Source organism: Mycteria americana, chromosome 5, assembly GCF_035582795.1.
Source record: "Mycteria americana isolate JAX WOST 10 ecotype Jacksonville Zoo and Gardens chromosome 5, USCA_MyAme_1.0, whole genome shotgun sequence".
Taxonomy (NCBI): Eukaryota; Metazoa; Chordata; class Aves; order Ciconiiformes; family Ciconiidae; genus Mycteria; species Mycteria americana.
The window spans coordinates 48,168,036-48,184,164 of record NC_134369.1 but is presented as its reverse complement, the minus strand read 5'-3'; the positions used below and the strand labels follow the sequence as shown (position 1 = coordinate 48,184,164).

The 16,129-nt window shown below is 49.1% G+C and overlaps 3 protein-coding genes across 6 annotated transcripts in view; 1 reads left to right on the top strand and 2 right to left on the bottom strand.

The window, feature by feature from the left end:
* TTLL5 (tubulin tyrosine ligase like 5) overlaps window positions 1–5,300 on the bottom strand; it is a 145,060-nt gene extending 139,760 nt beyond the window's left edge. For all 3 annotated transcript variants that reach the window (XR_012775944.1, XM_075503279.1, XM_075503280.1), the window contains exons 1-2: window positions 4,777–5,300; window positions 4,472–4,641 (exon numbers count right to left, since the gene is read on the bottom strand). Coding sequence is in view for 2 of the 3 variants with exons in the window: in XM_075503279.1 (XP_075359394.1) it covers window positions 4,472–4,554 (83 nt within the window). In the remaining variant the exon portion in view is untranslated. The remainder of the gene's footprint in view (window positions 1–4,471; window positions 4,642–4,776) is intronic.
* A 239-nt stretch (window positions 5,301–5,539) lies between these two features.
* On the top strand, window positions 5,540–8,214 carry ERG28 (ergosterol biosynthesis 28 homolog). The gene is made up of 4 exons (XM_075503278.1): window positions 5,540–5,831; window positions 6,034–6,124; window positions 7,378–7,496; window positions 7,666–8,214. The coding sequence occupies exons 1-4, from the start codon at window positions 5,699–5,701 to the stop codon at window positions 7,743–7,745; spliced, it is 423 nt and encodes a 140-aa protein (XP_075359393.1). The 5' UTR covers window positions 5,540–5,698; the 3' UTR covers window positions 7,746–8,214.
* Window positions 8,215–8,657: 443 nt separating this feature from the next.
* Window positions 8,658–16,129, bottom strand: part of FLVCR2 (FLVCR choline and putative heme transporter 2) — a 42,316-nt gene continuing 34,844 nt past the window's right edge. For both annotated transcript variants that reach the window (XM_075503273.1, XM_075503274.1), the window contains one exon: window positions 8,658–10,142. In XM_075503273.1, the coding sequence (XP_075359388.1) occupies window positions 10,136–10,142 (7 nt within the window). In that variant the 3' untranslated portion in view covers window positions 8,658–10,135. The remainder of the gene's footprint in view (window positions 10,143–16,129) is intronic.

Below are 16,129 nucleotides of genomic sequence, written 5' to 3'. Positions count from 1 at the left end.
TTTTGAGAGGAGCGCCTTCCTCACTAAAACCCTTGATTATACCAGCAGTCACAAATGCTACCGGTAGTGTAGGCACCCTAGCAAATACCTTGAGGGAAATTGGGGCTGTAACTTCAGGACCATCTGTGCAGGTGGTGGATAAAGGAAAGCCGGCAAAACCAAAAGGAGTTACATCACGGGTGACGAGGAAACAAATGTGGAATGATCTTGTACAAGTCAGTATCCCACGATCAGAAATAGATGGGATCACATCATCAGAAATGTTTTGCCAATGGCAAAAGTTAGCATCTATGCAAAAAAGCTGACTGCCCCAGCCCCATCGCGAGCTCCACGCCCACCATCCACCCCCACCTGCCACCTCAAGGCAACACACTACCTGACAAATGTCAAAACAGCAGAAATGAAGGCTGGCAGGTCCCCCAAAATTGCTGAATCCTATTTGGCCTGTTTGAAAACCAGATGGCACTTGGAGAATGACTGTAGATTATAGAAAATTGAATAAAGTCACCCTCCCACTTGCATTTACGATACCAGACATGGTTACTCTTATAGAAAAAAATCAGCAAAAATTTACAGCCCTGGAAGGTGGTGATAGATCTTGCTAATGCTTTCTTTTTGATAGCCATTGCATATTTATAAAGCATGTGCACATAATTGTACTATTTGTATGCAGCTATATTTAAGGGCATTATATAGGCCATGGGGAAAGATAAAACGGGGTCAGTGGGCCTTGAATACTTGGCAGGTTGATTATGTGGGCCCCCTGCCCCTCTTGAGGGGGTGGCGATATGTATTCACTGCTGTGGATACAGTGTCAGGACTGTTTTTTGCTAAACCCACCAAATATGCTAATCAACATAGCACAATTGAAGCATTAGAACAACTCATTCTCTCCCAAAATATTAACTACATGGATATGGAAATGGAATGTAATTGTTTACACTGACCGTTTGCATGGTGGGACCAGGACGTATTAGTCTAGACATGAAGATTCCTATAATAATCCCCGAGAATGCCATACGGTTCTGTACCCCAGCTTCTCCTCCTATTTTACATCCTTTGTTGATATCAGATTCTTGAGTTCTTGTACGAATACCTTCAACAAATACCTGTGCCTTATCTAGAGGAGACAGCACTGGAAAGGCGTTACTGGTGTCACAAACCCAACATCGAATTGGAAGTTCAATTTGAAAAGCCACAAGCCATAGCTCTTCAACCTGCGTGGGCAACTACCCCACATCAGGTTATCAAACCTGGAGTAATATTAGCTGAAGGAACTGGAGCAATGGTGTATGTATTACTGGAAGGAGATGACTCTCCTGTTTTCCTCCCTTGTCACAGGTTGGCTCATTGTGCTTTGTAGTCTTGTACTACAAGCACGTGCCCTGGATACATTTTCTCGAGATCAACATGTAAATACTTGGATTTGGTTGGCCTCTACTGTAACTAACTCATCTGCCTTTTGTGTTGAGGGAAGATTAACAGCTGTAGATCTCTTGACAGCGTGTTTCATTGGCGTGCCAACCCCAGTAGCTGTATTACAGAATTATACTATACTAAGTGTTTTTGATATTAATGTTCCTCATTGCTATTTTTTCTGAGTAGGTAACGGCTGTACGCCAAGGAACATTACAAAATCCATTGGCGGTGGACTGTCTCCTTCTTTGACACCATAAAAACTGCTCCGGTTTTGAAGACATGCGTTGCATCAACATAACTGATGAATCAGCCAGCATAGAGGACAACATTCAACATCTCCAGGACTTAATGCATCAAATGAAACAACCTACTGGTGGTACCTGGCTGGCTGAGTGGTTTAATTCCCTGACAGGATGAGTGGGACACCTGATTCAAAGCATTATTGTAGGGATACGTTTATTCCTTTTTCTATATGTGTTTATTACGTGCCTCTCTAAATTACCCTGCCCTACACCCTGCAAGCCCAAATGAACACCTCCAGCTTTACCAGCCCCAGCGGAAGTGGTCCCTTTGGGGGTGGAATGTGGGAAAATAACAGAAGATTGGCGAAGAGGATTGTAAACACACTCAAGTGACTTGCAGCTGGGGTGTAGCAAAATACATATATCATTCTAACTGTTGTCTATCCTTATGTGTTTGACAAGTAGAACATCTGTGTTCAGATAACATAGGCCTGTGATAGACTCAGAGGCACCCTATCGAACACACTTGAGATTCCTGCCCTGCTGTGAGAAAGATCAAAGCACAGTGGTATACTATGGTATACTACGCCTGCATGAATCCCTGATATACAGGTGAAAAGAGCAAGTTCAGCGATCCCCTAGCAAGGACCAAGCTCTGTGGTGCCTGAGTCCCTGCTTGTATGCCTCTGCCCAGGTGCTGCTTCGGGGATCCCCTGGTTGGCGAGGTAACAAAAATAAATTTACTTTCTGCATTTCAGCCATGGTTTTGTGGTTGTTCCTGCGCCCTGCCTGTGCTGAGTCACACACACACACGCTAGGCACCCTTGGTACTCAGCTATAAAGGGAATCTTCCAGATCATCCTGGTTTTGGGTTGGTCTTGTCTGTCTAAGTTGGAGTTCTGTTTAATTTGTATTTATTTTACCGAGTATAATTTGGGAGAAACCCTATGAGTATTCACAGCTACAGTTCTCCGGATTTATACCCTGGAAACAGGATCTATAATTCAGGATAAACCACAATTGCTGGTATCCACACAATCAGACCTTACAATGCAGGTTCCAGTCTCCAATTTAAGAACTGCAAATCAGTGCATGCTGGACTCTGAAGTGCACAAAAAGGCACTCATGCAAAATTTGAGAGACTAGAACAGGCTTGACTCAACGCAACAGATAAACTTGTGTGTTCTTCCTTTTTAATTTCTGCCAGATGCAGTGGAATGCAAGCCCAGAATTCAACAACGATGCCCGCAGCCAGCCACTCAAGCTACAGGTTCTGAGATACAGCGACCAGTTCTGTCCAAAACAAGACTACATTGGGAACTATCATCTCCTCAGAGGAATTAAGGACACACACAAAAAAATTAAGATCTGTTATATAAAATCCTAAGATCACAGAAAGAAAACCTGTCAACCTCCCTAAGCAAATAAAACTCAGACTGATTATTAGTCACTGCGCAAGGAAATGAAACCATGAAAAAGTTAGCAGAAAACAGAGACTGAGGGGTTGAAGAGACACATCTCTAACTACACACACAAGCAGAAATATAAAGACTGGCAGAGATACACAGAAGCATTCGTCTATGTGCAAGCATTTGAATGTGCAAGATCATTGTCTGCCACAGGTTTGGAGAAACTACAGAAGACAAAACACTTCCTACACTTAGAACACAAGAACAGAGATAAAAGGGCAACTTTCTGATGCTAGGACAAGCAAGTACTCTTAAGTGTAGCCTTGGTCCTCTTAACTAAGTTATTACCTTTATCACCCAGACAAATTAACTTCACAGCACTACCATCTGCTTCCACCACCTCTAAAAAAAAAATTTAAAAATAAAATCAACTACTAGGGTGTAATTAGCTGTTCAGCCTGGAAGGGACCTGAGAAGCTTCCAGAATTTACACTACATGCCAGAGCCTTATATAAGTGGGAAATGAGCTGAGGCAACAGGAGGGGAGTTTATGTTAAGCCTGTCCTGAGGATTTGCAGTAAGGCTCAATCCTCCAGGTGACAGTCATTCATTCCCAGCATGACCCTTGGTCACTGGATGCAGACACACTGTTACAATTATGTTCTAGGTGAAGGCAGTTCTGAATCTTTCCATCCATGAGGGCCTGGTAAGTCTGAGCCCACTACTTGGTATGAAGCAACATTCCTCTAAATGCCTTAAGTCACTGCAGTTTGCAACTGGGCACTCAGTCACAATATGCACCCAAAAGAAAACAAACAGGACACATTAAAGTAGATCCAGCTGAAACGTAAAAGGGATTCCACTCTGGGAAAGAATAAGGGAGCGACTCCTTCACAAGCAAAGATAATAGAAGTTAAAAAGATGGAACAAACATACACTAGTAAGTAATAAGAACCCTAGGAGCTGAGTTCTCACAAGACAGTTTTTAAAAAAGGACATAAAACATTGCATATCAGTCTATAGTACAGTACATTTCCATTCTCTGCAGCAAAGTAAAAACTAAAACAAAAGTAAAAACTAAACAAACAAAAAGAAAGGACATTCATTTCCTTCATTTTTTTAAACATCATCAAGAAAGTTCCCAGCTTAGGAACATGACAGGACAAGATCAATGAAACTACGGACTTTAGATTAGCCAAGGAAGAGCTGCACCTCCAACCCTGATAAATATGGTGGTCTTTTAGGCTACAAATGTAGATAGCCTGCCCATAGGCTTGAGGCCCAAACCAACTATCTTCCACTTTATAGGTAGGAGGAGGGTAAGGCATGCAACTGTCTTTTCAGATTAGTACAAATCCTGCAGGGAGATAGCAACAGTTAAGAAGGTTTTTTTCTACTTACTCCAGCCCATCTACAACATCTTCCTCCTCCTCCTCTGAGGATGAGCCAGTTTCCTCCAGATCTCGAGCCATCCCAATTGGCATTTCCTCTGGGAGCTTTCATACAGCCCAGTCTCAGTAGCTTTTGAGACTCCTTCTTGCAGATTCAAGGGATCTTGCAAGAGCAGTTACCTGCAATAAGGATTAAACACATGAATGCATAGCTGAGCAGGACAGCAAGAGAAATGAGATAACTTAACCCCCACCTCCTGTCAATACATATTTCTCACAGGACTATCAACAAGCTTGTTACAGGCTGTAAATCACCTCCTAGCCAGGGGAGTGTAGGAAGAAGCATCACCTTCCAGCAGATTATTCCCCACCTGCCCGTGAGAGTCATTCAGGCGCTTACCGCTGAACGCGTCCCTGCCCTGCCCTGCCTCCGGCGGCAGAACCGCACCAGGCTGGCCAGGCCCGGCCCAGCGGGAAACGCCTGCTTCTCCCCGGCGCCGAGACTCCCCCACCGCCCGGGGTCAGCCGGGCACTGTAACGCCTCCACCGGCCCGAGAACAGCCCTCCGCCCCGGCCGCGCCCGGAGGGGCGGCTGGGGCCCAGCCTACCCCGCGACAGCCAGCCCAGCGGCCTGTGGCGGCCCCAGGAGAAGCAAGAGCGGCGGGGAGCGCCCGAGGGGCCCCGACTCCCGCCCCGGGGCCGCCGGCCAACCGCCCCTCGCCCTGAGACAGCAGCTCCCTCAGCCCTCTAGCTCCCCAATCACCGGGGCGGGCGGGCAGACACGGCAGCCCAACAGCCACAGCCCCTCCCGCCGCTTCCCCGTTACTACAACAACCGACGGGCGATGGCCCCGCCCCGCCCCCACTGCGCAGGCGCCCCCCGCCCGCCCCAGTGCGCAGGCGCAACAGTCCCGCCAAGAGCCCAGTCTTTTCTCCGCCCACCGCCGCCGCTTCCACCTCCTCCCGCATGGCGGGCGGGGCCAAGGGAGGCGGGACCGCCTCCTGGGCGGTGAGGGATTCGATTGGCGGTGGAGGCCCTCACGTCACCGTGGTGCGTGGATGGAGAGGCGCGCCCGCGGCCAATCGGAGTGCTAAGCGGCGGCATGCGCTGCGGGAGCGGGAGGGGGCAGGGCCGGGCGCGGGAGGGGCTCCGGTGAGGGAGCGCGGCCGGTAACGGGCGACGCCGGGCGGTGACCGCGGCCCGGTCCTTGTGGGCAGGTTTCGTGCCGGCCGGGAGGATGAGCCGGTTCCTGAACGTGCTGCGGAGCTGGCTGGTGATGGTGTCGGTCATCGCCGCCGGGAACACCCTGCAGAGCTTCCGCGACCACAGCTTCCTCTCGGAGAAGCTGTACACCGCCAGCCCCGGCCTCGGTAAGGGCCGGGCTGGCCGCCCCGAGGCCTGGAGGTCGCCTTCCAGCCGTGGGCCTTGGGCCCTCCTCGAGGCCCCGCCTCAGCGGCTGCTCTCGGGCCCGGGAGCCGCCTGCTGCCGCGGCGTGCGCCTCCCCGGCGGGGATGGGGGGGTGGCAGGCGGGGCTGTGCGTGGTCTCCATGTGCTCCCCCCTTCTTTGCGCAGTGAACGGGCTACAGGCTCGGACCTTTGGCGTCTGGACCCTGCTGTCATCAGTGATCCGCTGTCTCTGCGCCATCGACATCCGCAATAGGACGTATGTAAAGGAGCACCAGAGAAATCCTTCTGTTTGCTTGCTAGTCACAACCTGAGCAGCTAGCTTAGAGGGCAGCGCGGAGGAGGTGGGGAATCAAAAGCTGTTCCTGAACTTTTTATAGGGTTGAAGGCGATCCCCCGACAAAGCTTAAATGGCAGTGCGGGATTTGTGCATTAACTGCTGCTCCCTTCTGCCTCCATGGGGAGAGCCTGTGCATTTGAGTTCTGTTTCTTAGCTCAGGCAGAAATTGGTAGATCTGAGAATTTATGTCACAAATTTCTGAGATGCAGCTTGGAAAGCATCTTCTGATGGCGTTGCTGCTCTGTTGACATTAAGCAATTGCTAATGCTGTGGCCTGACATGCTGGGTACTTCTTTTCCTCTGACAGCTCAGCTAAAGACTGTGGCAGGTTGAGGGGCCCCTTGCAGTGGTCTTAACCTGTTGCCTTCTTCCATACATTCTTATCTGGGGCTGAGGACAAGGCCTGAGGTGCAGCCTGATGCTGTGGTGGGAGGCAGGCCATTTCTCCCTGTGGTAACAGAAGTATTTCTGAGAGATTTCCAAGCAGGCTGACTCTGGGTCTGTGCTAGACAAAGCCTGTGTTGGAGGTTGCTAGAACTCACTCTCTTGTTGCTGCCTCCCCCAGCCCCACAGCAGAAATCACTGTTCACCTGGCAGTGTGTCCCTGGATTGCCTAGGCTCGTCTGTGGTAGGGAGGTGCAGGGACTCAATTATCTGTTTTTAGAGGATGGTGGCAATGCCGGTTACCAAGAAGCCAGTTGTTTCTTAGAAGGATTTTTTATCTTGTGTCTCTTGGACCTGCTCACTTTCCACGGCTGTGGCCCCTAGAGGGTAGCAGAGCACAGGTGGGAAGATGTGTTGGGTGATGCAGCCTGGAGTCAGCCAAGCCCTGTCACCCTAGTTCTCGGCTCACCCACTTCTCACCCTCTTTTTATGTGCACACATGCTTCTCAATTCACCGGTGCCCTACCCTTGCTCTCCCCCCTTCACCTGCCTTCAGCCCAGATAACGCCTGTGACTTTCAGTGTGCCATTGAACACGCTGCCCCATTCTCCTCTCAGCTGTTGCCCAGGGAGCTTTTGCACCTCACTAGGCAAGGGACCAAGTGCCCTCTGTGCTGCCACAGGGAGGACAGATGGGGCAGCATGCAGGTTTGCCTCTTTTCCACTCAGCCATGCTTGTGCCCATGCTATGGGCTATATGATAACCTGCTTCTTTCTGCTCTCCAACAGCCTCTATTACATCACGCTCTTCACCTTCTTTTTGGCCCTTGTTCACTTCCTCTCCGAGGTCTTCATTTACCACACTGCAGCCTTGACAATTGGAGTTATGGCACCCCTCATGGTAGCAAGTAAGTAGTGCTTTGCATCCTCCCCCCACAAACTCTCCTTGGAGCTATGACACCCCAGAAAAAATCTCCATGGGGCTATGAGCTCAGGGCAGGGAGGGGATGGCGGGAGGTAATGTCTCATCTCCTGTCCGGCATTTTCTACACAACTCATCCTGTATCTCTATCACAGGTTTCTCTATCTTGGGGATGTTGATTGGGCTGCAATACCTGGAGGTAGAAGCACTGTCACAAAACAAGAAGAAAAACTGAAGCTGAAGGCCCTGTGTAGGTCAGCGTTGTCTCCTGTCTTCACTGCCGAACTTCCACTAAAGCTCAGCTGAACTTCTCCAGGACACCAGTCCCACTGGTGGATCAATGTTGGACTCTGTCAATCATTCTTCATTACCAAGTGTGTTTTCTTGTCCAGGCAACATTTCAACTGACTGATGTCAAAGACCAAGTCCCAGAGGAGTTTGTGTCAAAGCTTGCGGGGGGCAATTGGTGACTGCCTCCCCGGAAGATAGCAGGGAATGTTTCAGGCGTGCCCAGTGCACTAAGGACTTCTCTCCCAGTGTATCTGTGGGGAGGAGGTGTAGAGCTACCCAGGATCCACTGAACACTTCGGACCAGAAAGAGAGAACATGTGCTGCCCCTGGCACTGCTGTGTAACTTAAATGCGTGTGTTCCTCAGGGGCCATTGCTAATAAATGAAAGAAACTGCAGGGCGCTATGTCTGTCTTTGCACTACACAGCAGCAGGTAAAGGATGTACAACCTCAGAGCAAAGAGCAGTTTCTACTGTATGTTGCAGGATAAATCATCTCTCTTTACAGCAAACCCACCTTTCCCTGACTCCTTCCCACAAAGTTCCAGGTCTGATTGCTCACATCACATCACACACACGCACGCACACGCACTTGTTGCAGCTCTCGCTTCCGCAGCATGCTGGTGACAGCAAACTGCATGTGTCTGTGAGCGACGACTGAGCTACCTCTGCAGTGAGCTATAGCTACAGAAGAGAGAAAACAGGAACAGGTTGCTTAGACCTAGATGAAATAATGCCCAAAGCAGATGGCAGCGCACAGAAGGTAGGAAGGAACCAGCAGGATCACTGGGCAGAAAGATGATTTTTCCATTCTGCAAAACATTTCAGGATATTAAAAGAGCCAGATGTAGACTGTTTCAACCATTTAATATGAATTTGTCAGGATTCATTGTACACTTCAAGTGTTTTTATTTTATATAAAAACTCCTATTGAAAAGCCATTTTAGACCCCCATCCTCAATCCCAAACTATCAAAGATAAGACTTGAATTTTGTAATGTGTCAAAAAACTGTATAATTTCACCCAGAAAAATGTTTTGTCAAAAATGGTATGTCAGAGGACTATTTTTATCCATTCCACCTGGTTGTGGTTTTTGTCCCCCCCACAAATGATATATGCATAACTGCATGATTAAGGAATATAAGGACACTTGATGTCTCCACCAGTGGAGGGATGCTGGAAAGGAAGGAGAAGGAATAAAAGGATCTTACATTTGTGTTTAGAAGATAAACAGCAGCATACGGAAGGGCAGTGTCTATGAGACACAAATGCTGGTAAGAGGGCTTCTTCTCCTGTTCTCTATTATAAAGTGGGAAGCTTCCACACTGGAGCAAATCTGGATTCCCATCATACTCAAACCCCTCTCTGTGGCTGTGAAAAGCAACACAGCCTTGGCTGGTTATCTCAATATAACACTTCACAAGAGTTTTTATGTAGTGTTGAAACATGCAAAAGGCACTTTATCATTAAGGAGGAAGAGACAGTCCTCAGCCCAGGGAGCTTGTGGTTTGAGTCACTCCTGTTGCTAGTGTAGCAATGAGCTGGGCTTAGGCTGTAGCTTCAACATAAGCTGCAGAACTAGTCCTTGCCTCCAGGTAGAAGGAGGCATATTGGTATCTCTCAATTACTCCTAATATATAGGAACAGGGCAACCTCAGTGAATTCTGAGCAGAGGTTAATCCACAGAGTTCTTCATCTAGGACAGCCACATAATAAAACCAGAGCTGGCAGTGGCAGATGCACTGCTTTGCACTTGCTGGTGATGTGCTGAGGCCTCTACCATCACCTGTGCAACACAGAGCATCACAGGCACTGAGGCAGAGCAATCCCTCTTCCTGAGAGCCAGCTGAAAGCTCTTCCAGGGCTGCTCACAAAGTAAGCGTGGTCCAGCTTCTGCATTTCATTTCACAGCTTGCCTGTGAGAGGAGACACAGCCACGTGCAGGGTGCCACCCTCATGTGCTCAGGGCTAGCCTGGAACTATGGCTTTTCTCAGCATGTATGCTTTTTCTTTTCCAAGCATACATGGTGGGATGGGGGAAGCAGTGCATTTTCCCAACTTTTCCTCCCAAGCAGCAGTCTCCAAAACAGCAAGATGCAGAGGTATAACTGAAGAGAGCAACTCCCTTCTTGTTTTGCTCTTTCACACTCTCCACGAGCAGTTCAGTAGGCTCCTGTCCTGAGGCTGCCCCCCCCCACCATGGTGTGCATGTAACAGGAGGACAGTGTAGGTAGCAAAGACTGGAATGAGGGGGGCTGCATGTCCCAGCTCTGCCACCCCTCCATTTCACAGCTTTGATTCCTCAAGGACTATGGGATCAGTGCAGGCTTCTGGCATCACTTTCTGCAAGTCAGACAGAGAAAAACAATATGGTTAGGATCCTGGGTGGCCAGACCCAGGCTTCAGAGAGACCAGCTGGCCAGAGGCTGGCTAATTTGCAGCTCCTTGCTAGTGTGCAGAAATCCCCAAAGAAGAATCGCCATCCTCAGAGAGTGCATCTGATTCCCTCCTCCTTCTCCAGACCCTTCTACTGCCCAGACAAGGGGCACCAGGGCAGCAGGGCAGAGCAAGGGTCCACCTTCCTCAAGCTACTTGCTGTAGTCCTCAGACCACAGTTAATTCACAGAAGCCATACAGGCCCAGGTATCAGTGCCACAGCCAGCTCACTGAAGACCTTTCACTGTGACACAAGATCAGCCTTGAAGTGGTGAAGCTGCAGGGCCAGTTCCCTGGGCAAGGGAAGGAACTGGGAACTCCTCCTTCATGCCATGGGGCAGCGCAGCGGGCACCAGGGAGAACCTGCATCCTGTGCACCCTCAGGAGGCTCAGCACAGCAACTACCTCCTCTATGTCCTTACTCTGGCATGTCTGAGGGCCTCTTCAACTCCCAGATTGCTGGTTCTGCTCATCTTCAAGTCTTTTCATCCCCCCCCCCCCGCCCCATTCAGGGCTGGCACCCTCTGTCCTGCTTCTTCCCTGTCCCTAGCTTGGACTTATGGCTTGAATAATTCCACAGAGTGGTACAGTTAAGGCCTTTTTCGAAGTTCATTACTCGTATCTTAGAGCCATAAGAAATAAGAGGCAAACATACACAGTTCTGTTCTGCATAAATCCTATAGAAGAATTAGCCTGATTACTTGAACCCTCCTACAATTTCTTCCCTTAAGACGGAGGGACCTGTAGTGTCATTTCCCAGAGGAAAAGCAAGGACAACGGAGACTGCTGCCCTGGAAGCCTGGAAGCAAAAGCCAAGAAGTGCAAAGAGGGAACTCCTCCCAGCAGGAAGGGTAGGGGGGTGCATGAAGTAGTGCCAGAGGCAGGAGTAAGGGGAAAGCTGCATTTAGGCTTGGGAAAGCGCAACAGAATGCATCATGGAAGCACTCTGGCAACTCTGAACAGGCTCCCCAAGCACCTCTGGGATCTGAACACCACTGAGCTGCTATGGAGCTACAGGAACAGAAGTTCAGGAGATCAGCCAGCCTGCAGGGCTCCACCGCCTTGGGAAAGGAAGGCTGCTCTCACAGCTGGGAGTCATGGTACTGGAAAAGGGCATGCAGATGGCCTGCCCATGGCTTTGGGATAGGAGAAGGCTGCTTGACACACAGTAAGCACAGAAAGGGAGCAGGGAAGTTTGGGAAGCAGGGGATGGGTACACACCGTTTGTGCCTACTATGCAAAATTCCAGCAGGTTTTTTTTATTGGCAGTATTTCACTAGAGAGTAAGCATGCTACAGCTTGCAAGGGACTCCAGAAAGCTACTGAGGGTAGATGCTTGCCTTAATGCCTTAAGCCAGTCTCTAAATCACACTGGCCTTGGGAGGAAAAAGCTACATACTTTTGGGTATTCCATGGAGATCCATCAGATGCATCTTTGCATCTAGGCAAACATACAACCAGCAAAAAAAGGTACTTAGCCCTGATTGAGTCCTGACTTATCCAGTACATGGTTTGAGGACACAGCAGAACTTCAGTCCTGTTTTAAACAAATCCCTTGCTGTGGCTGTACACCTAGAGCAGGTCACTGGTCATCCAAAATCATCCACTCATCAGTGCTCAGCCCTACTAGTAACATAACACTCCAGACAAAAGTTTTTAATTTTATTACAATTCAAAAACCAGGACAAAGTCTGAAACCACTTTACTCCCTACTCTCTGCTATCAAGAATACGTTCTTCACACACACACACACACACACACACACACACACACAAAAATTCAATTTATCTACCACTATAAGACCAGCACAAAGTAGTCTCAAGTGCCCTGAACACACATTAATCAAATTTGAACGTTTCAAAGAGGCCTAGCAAAGCCCAGTTTGAACGAAAGGACAGTCCTGCCATTTTGGAATCCTGCACTCTATATGATAACTGCTTTCTTAGAAACCCACACAAGCTTAAAAGTATTTCCGAAGAAATGTTGCCTAAGACTTTTCTTGAACAATTCACTCCTAAGTCAAAACAAACCGTGGGAAATCAGCAAAGATGCTTATTTCATAATGCAAAGAAACAATGCAGGAAGGTTTGTATGGATGCTGGAAACCAGGAGCAAATGAGCACAGGCTGTACACAGCATATACGTGAGTATAACGTGTATGCTGAATCAACTGACACTACTATGAAACCTCAAGGCACAATGTTGGAAAGGCTTCAGATGCACTTACAACAAAGGCAGCCCACAAAGAGACTCATTATCATGTAAAACGGGCATTTGATCCAAGTGTCCTGAGATACAGAAAGCTATCCCTGCTGGTGCTCTGGGAACTGAGGCAGACAGAAGTGGGAGGATTGTTGGAACCACACTACAGCTGTATTAGTACAGGACAAGGTGTCCACAATGCCATTAGGCTAATTTAGTTCCCACTACAAGTTCTACTAATTGCAACATCTGTTTAATTATAATGGTAAGCAGATAAGGGCACCGCCAGAAGACAAACTGCTTGTGACCACAAGGCAGGTCCTGCAGGAAGAAGGGAAAACATCCTGTAGTGTGGACACAGTGACCAAAAGCTCTGACAAGTGGTTGCTGAGAGGCTGTGATTCCTGGGTAGAGAGCCAAGGCTGATCAACGCTGGCTCTTGTCACTGAAGCTATGGCTTTATACATTGCTCTTCTCCCTGCAAAGTAAACAGCTCAGCCAGATTCTAGGTTTTCCATTTCACCACCAGAAGGCACGACTAGGTGAAAATGGAAGATCTTTCCCTGTGAGAATCAGCATGTGGGTTTTTCCTTGTGTGTTCCTTAATACACTGGGAAATCAGGCTGTTCCACAGTCCTACTCTGCACCAAAGCCACTCAACAGTTGAACAACCAGCTAAAGGTTTATGACAGTTTTCCATCAGATCATTTCTATTTCTTCACCAGGAAGAATCACACCTTGTTAGGCCAATACTCTGGATGATGGGCCCCCAGGGAAAACAATAAGCCAGCTGCCTACCTCCACCGTGGGACTGCACCTCCATTGGGTCAAGACAGGGGAAGACCCACCGTCATCAAAAGGGCTACACAGCCAATGATACAGTGTCTCAGTGGGAAGTGTGAGACCTGCACAACTCCACAGCTCTGCATCCTCTGGAAGCTCACATCTGAGTCTGACTGTCAGTCTTCTCCCTGCAACAGCCACAGCATCATAGAATCATTTAGGTTGGAAAAGACCTTTAAGATCATCAAGTCCAACCGTTAACCTAGCACTGCCAAGGCCACCACTAAACCATGTCCCTAAGCACCTCATCCAAACGTCTTTTAAATACCTCCAGGGATGGTGACTCACCCACTTCCCTGGGCAGCCTGTTCCAATGTTTGACAGCCCTTTTGGTGAAGAAATTTTTCCTAATATCCAATCTAAACCTCCCCTGGTGCAACTTGAGGCCATTTCTTCTCGTCCTATCACTTATTACTTGGGAGAAGAGACCGACCCCCACCTCTCTACAACCTCCTTTCAGGTAGTTGTAGAGAGCAATAAGGTCTCCCCTCAGCCTCCTTTTCTCCAGGCTAAACAACCCCAGTTCCCTCAGCCACTCCTCATAAGACTTGTGCTCTAGACCCTTCACCAGCTTCGTTGCCCTTCTCTGGACACGCTCCAGCACCTCAATGTCTCTCTTGTAGTGGGGGGCCCAAAACTGAACACAGTATTCGAGGTGCGGCCTCACCAGTGCCGAGTACAGGGGCACGATCACTTCCCTAGTCCTGCTGGCCACGCTATTTCTGATACAAGCCAGGATGCTGTTGGCCTTCTTGGCCACCTGGGCACACTGCTGGCTCACATTCAGCCAGCTGTAGACCAACACTCCCAGGTCCTTTTCCGCCAGGCAGCTTTCCAGCCACTCTTCCCCAAGCCTGTAGCGTTGCATGGGGTTGCTGTGACCCAAGTGCAGGACCTTGCACTTGGCCTTGTTGAACCTCATACAATTGGCCTCAGCCCATCAATCCAGCCTGTCCAGGTCCCTCTGCAGAGCCTTCCTACCCTCAAGCAGATCAACACTCCTGCCCAACTTGGTGTTGTCTGCAAACTTACTGAGGGTGCACTCAACCCCCTCGTCCAAATCATTGATAAAGATACTAAACAGAACTGGCCCCAATACTGAGCCCTGGGGAACACCACATGTGATCGGCCGCCAACTGGATTTAACTCCATTCACCACCACTCTTTGGGCCCAGCCATCCAGCCAGTTTTTTACCCAGCGAAGATTATGCCTGTCCAAGCCATGAGCAGCCAGTTTCTCCAGGAGAATGCTGTGGGAGACTGTGTCAAAGGCCTTACTGAAGTCTAGATAGACAACATCCACAGCCTTCCCCTCATCCACTAGGCGGGTCACCTTGTCGTAGAAGGAGATCAGGTTGGTCAAGCAGGACCTGCCTTTCCTAAACCCATGCTGGCTGGGCTTGATCCCTTGGTTATCCTCTACATGCCGTGTGATAGCACTCAGGATGATCTGCTCCATAACCTTCCCCAGCACCGAGGTCAGACTGACAGGCCTGTAGTTCCCTGGATCCTCCTTACGGTCCTTCTTGTAGATGGGTGTCACATTTGCTAACCTCCAGTCAACTGGGACCTCCCTGGTTAGCCAGGACTGCTGATAAAGGATCGAAAGCAGCTTGGTGAGCACTTCTGCCAGCTCCCTCAGTACCCTTGGGTGGATCTCATCCGGCCCCATAGACTTGTGAGTGTCTAAGTGGTGTAGCAGGTCACTAACCATTTCCCCTTGGATTATGGGGGCTCCATTCTGCTCCCCATCCCTGTCTTCTAGCTCAGGGAGCTGGGTACCCAGACAACAACTGCGCTTACTATTAAAGACTGAGGCAAAGAAGGCATTAAGTACCTCAGCCTTTTCCTCACCCTTGTCACTATGTTTCCCTCTGCATCCATTAAAGGATGGAGATTATCCTTAGCCCTCCTTTTGTTGCTAATGTATTGATAGAAACATTTTTTATTGTCTGTTACAGCAGTAGCCACATTAAGTTCTAGCTGGGTTTTGGCCCTTCTAATTTTCTCCCTGCATAACCTCACAACATCTTTGTAGTCCTCCTGAGTTGCCTGCCCCTTCTTCCAAAGGTCACAAACTCTCCTTTTTTCCCCTGAGTTCCAGCCAAAGCTCTGTGTTCAGCCAGGCCGGTCCTATTCCCCTCCGGCTCGTCTTTTGGCACATGGCAAGGGCCTGCTCCTGCACCTTTAAGATTTCCTTCTTGAAGAATGTCCAGCCTTCCTGGACTCCTTTGCCCTTCAGGACTGCTTCCCAAGGGACTCTGCCAACCAGTCTCCTAAACAGGCCAAAGGCTGCCCTCCAGAAGTCCAAGGTAGCAGTTCTGCTGACCCCCCTCCTCCCTTCTCCAAGAATCAAAAACTCTATCATTTTGTGATCGCTATGCCCAAGACAGCCTCCAACCATCACATCACCCACAAGTCCTTCTCTGTTCACCAACAACAGGTCCAGCGGGGCACCTTCCCTAGTTGGCTCCCTCACCAGCTGTGTCAGGAATTCATCTGCCACACACTCCAGGAACCTCCTAGGCTGTTTCCTCTGCACTGTATTGTGTTTCCTGCAGACATCTGCTAAGTTGAAGTCCCCCACGAGAACAAGGGCTAGTGATTGTGAGACTTCCCCCAGCTGCTTACAGAATATTTCGTCTGTCTCTTCATCCTGGTGGGGTGGTCTATAACAGACTCGCACCATGATATCTGCTTGTTGGCCTTTCCCCTGATTCTTACCCATGAACACTCAACCCTATCATCACCATCACGAAGCTCTAGACAATCAAAACACTCCCTGACATACAGGGCTACCCCACCGCCTCTCCTTCCTTGCCTGTCCCTTCTGAAGAGTTTATAGCCAT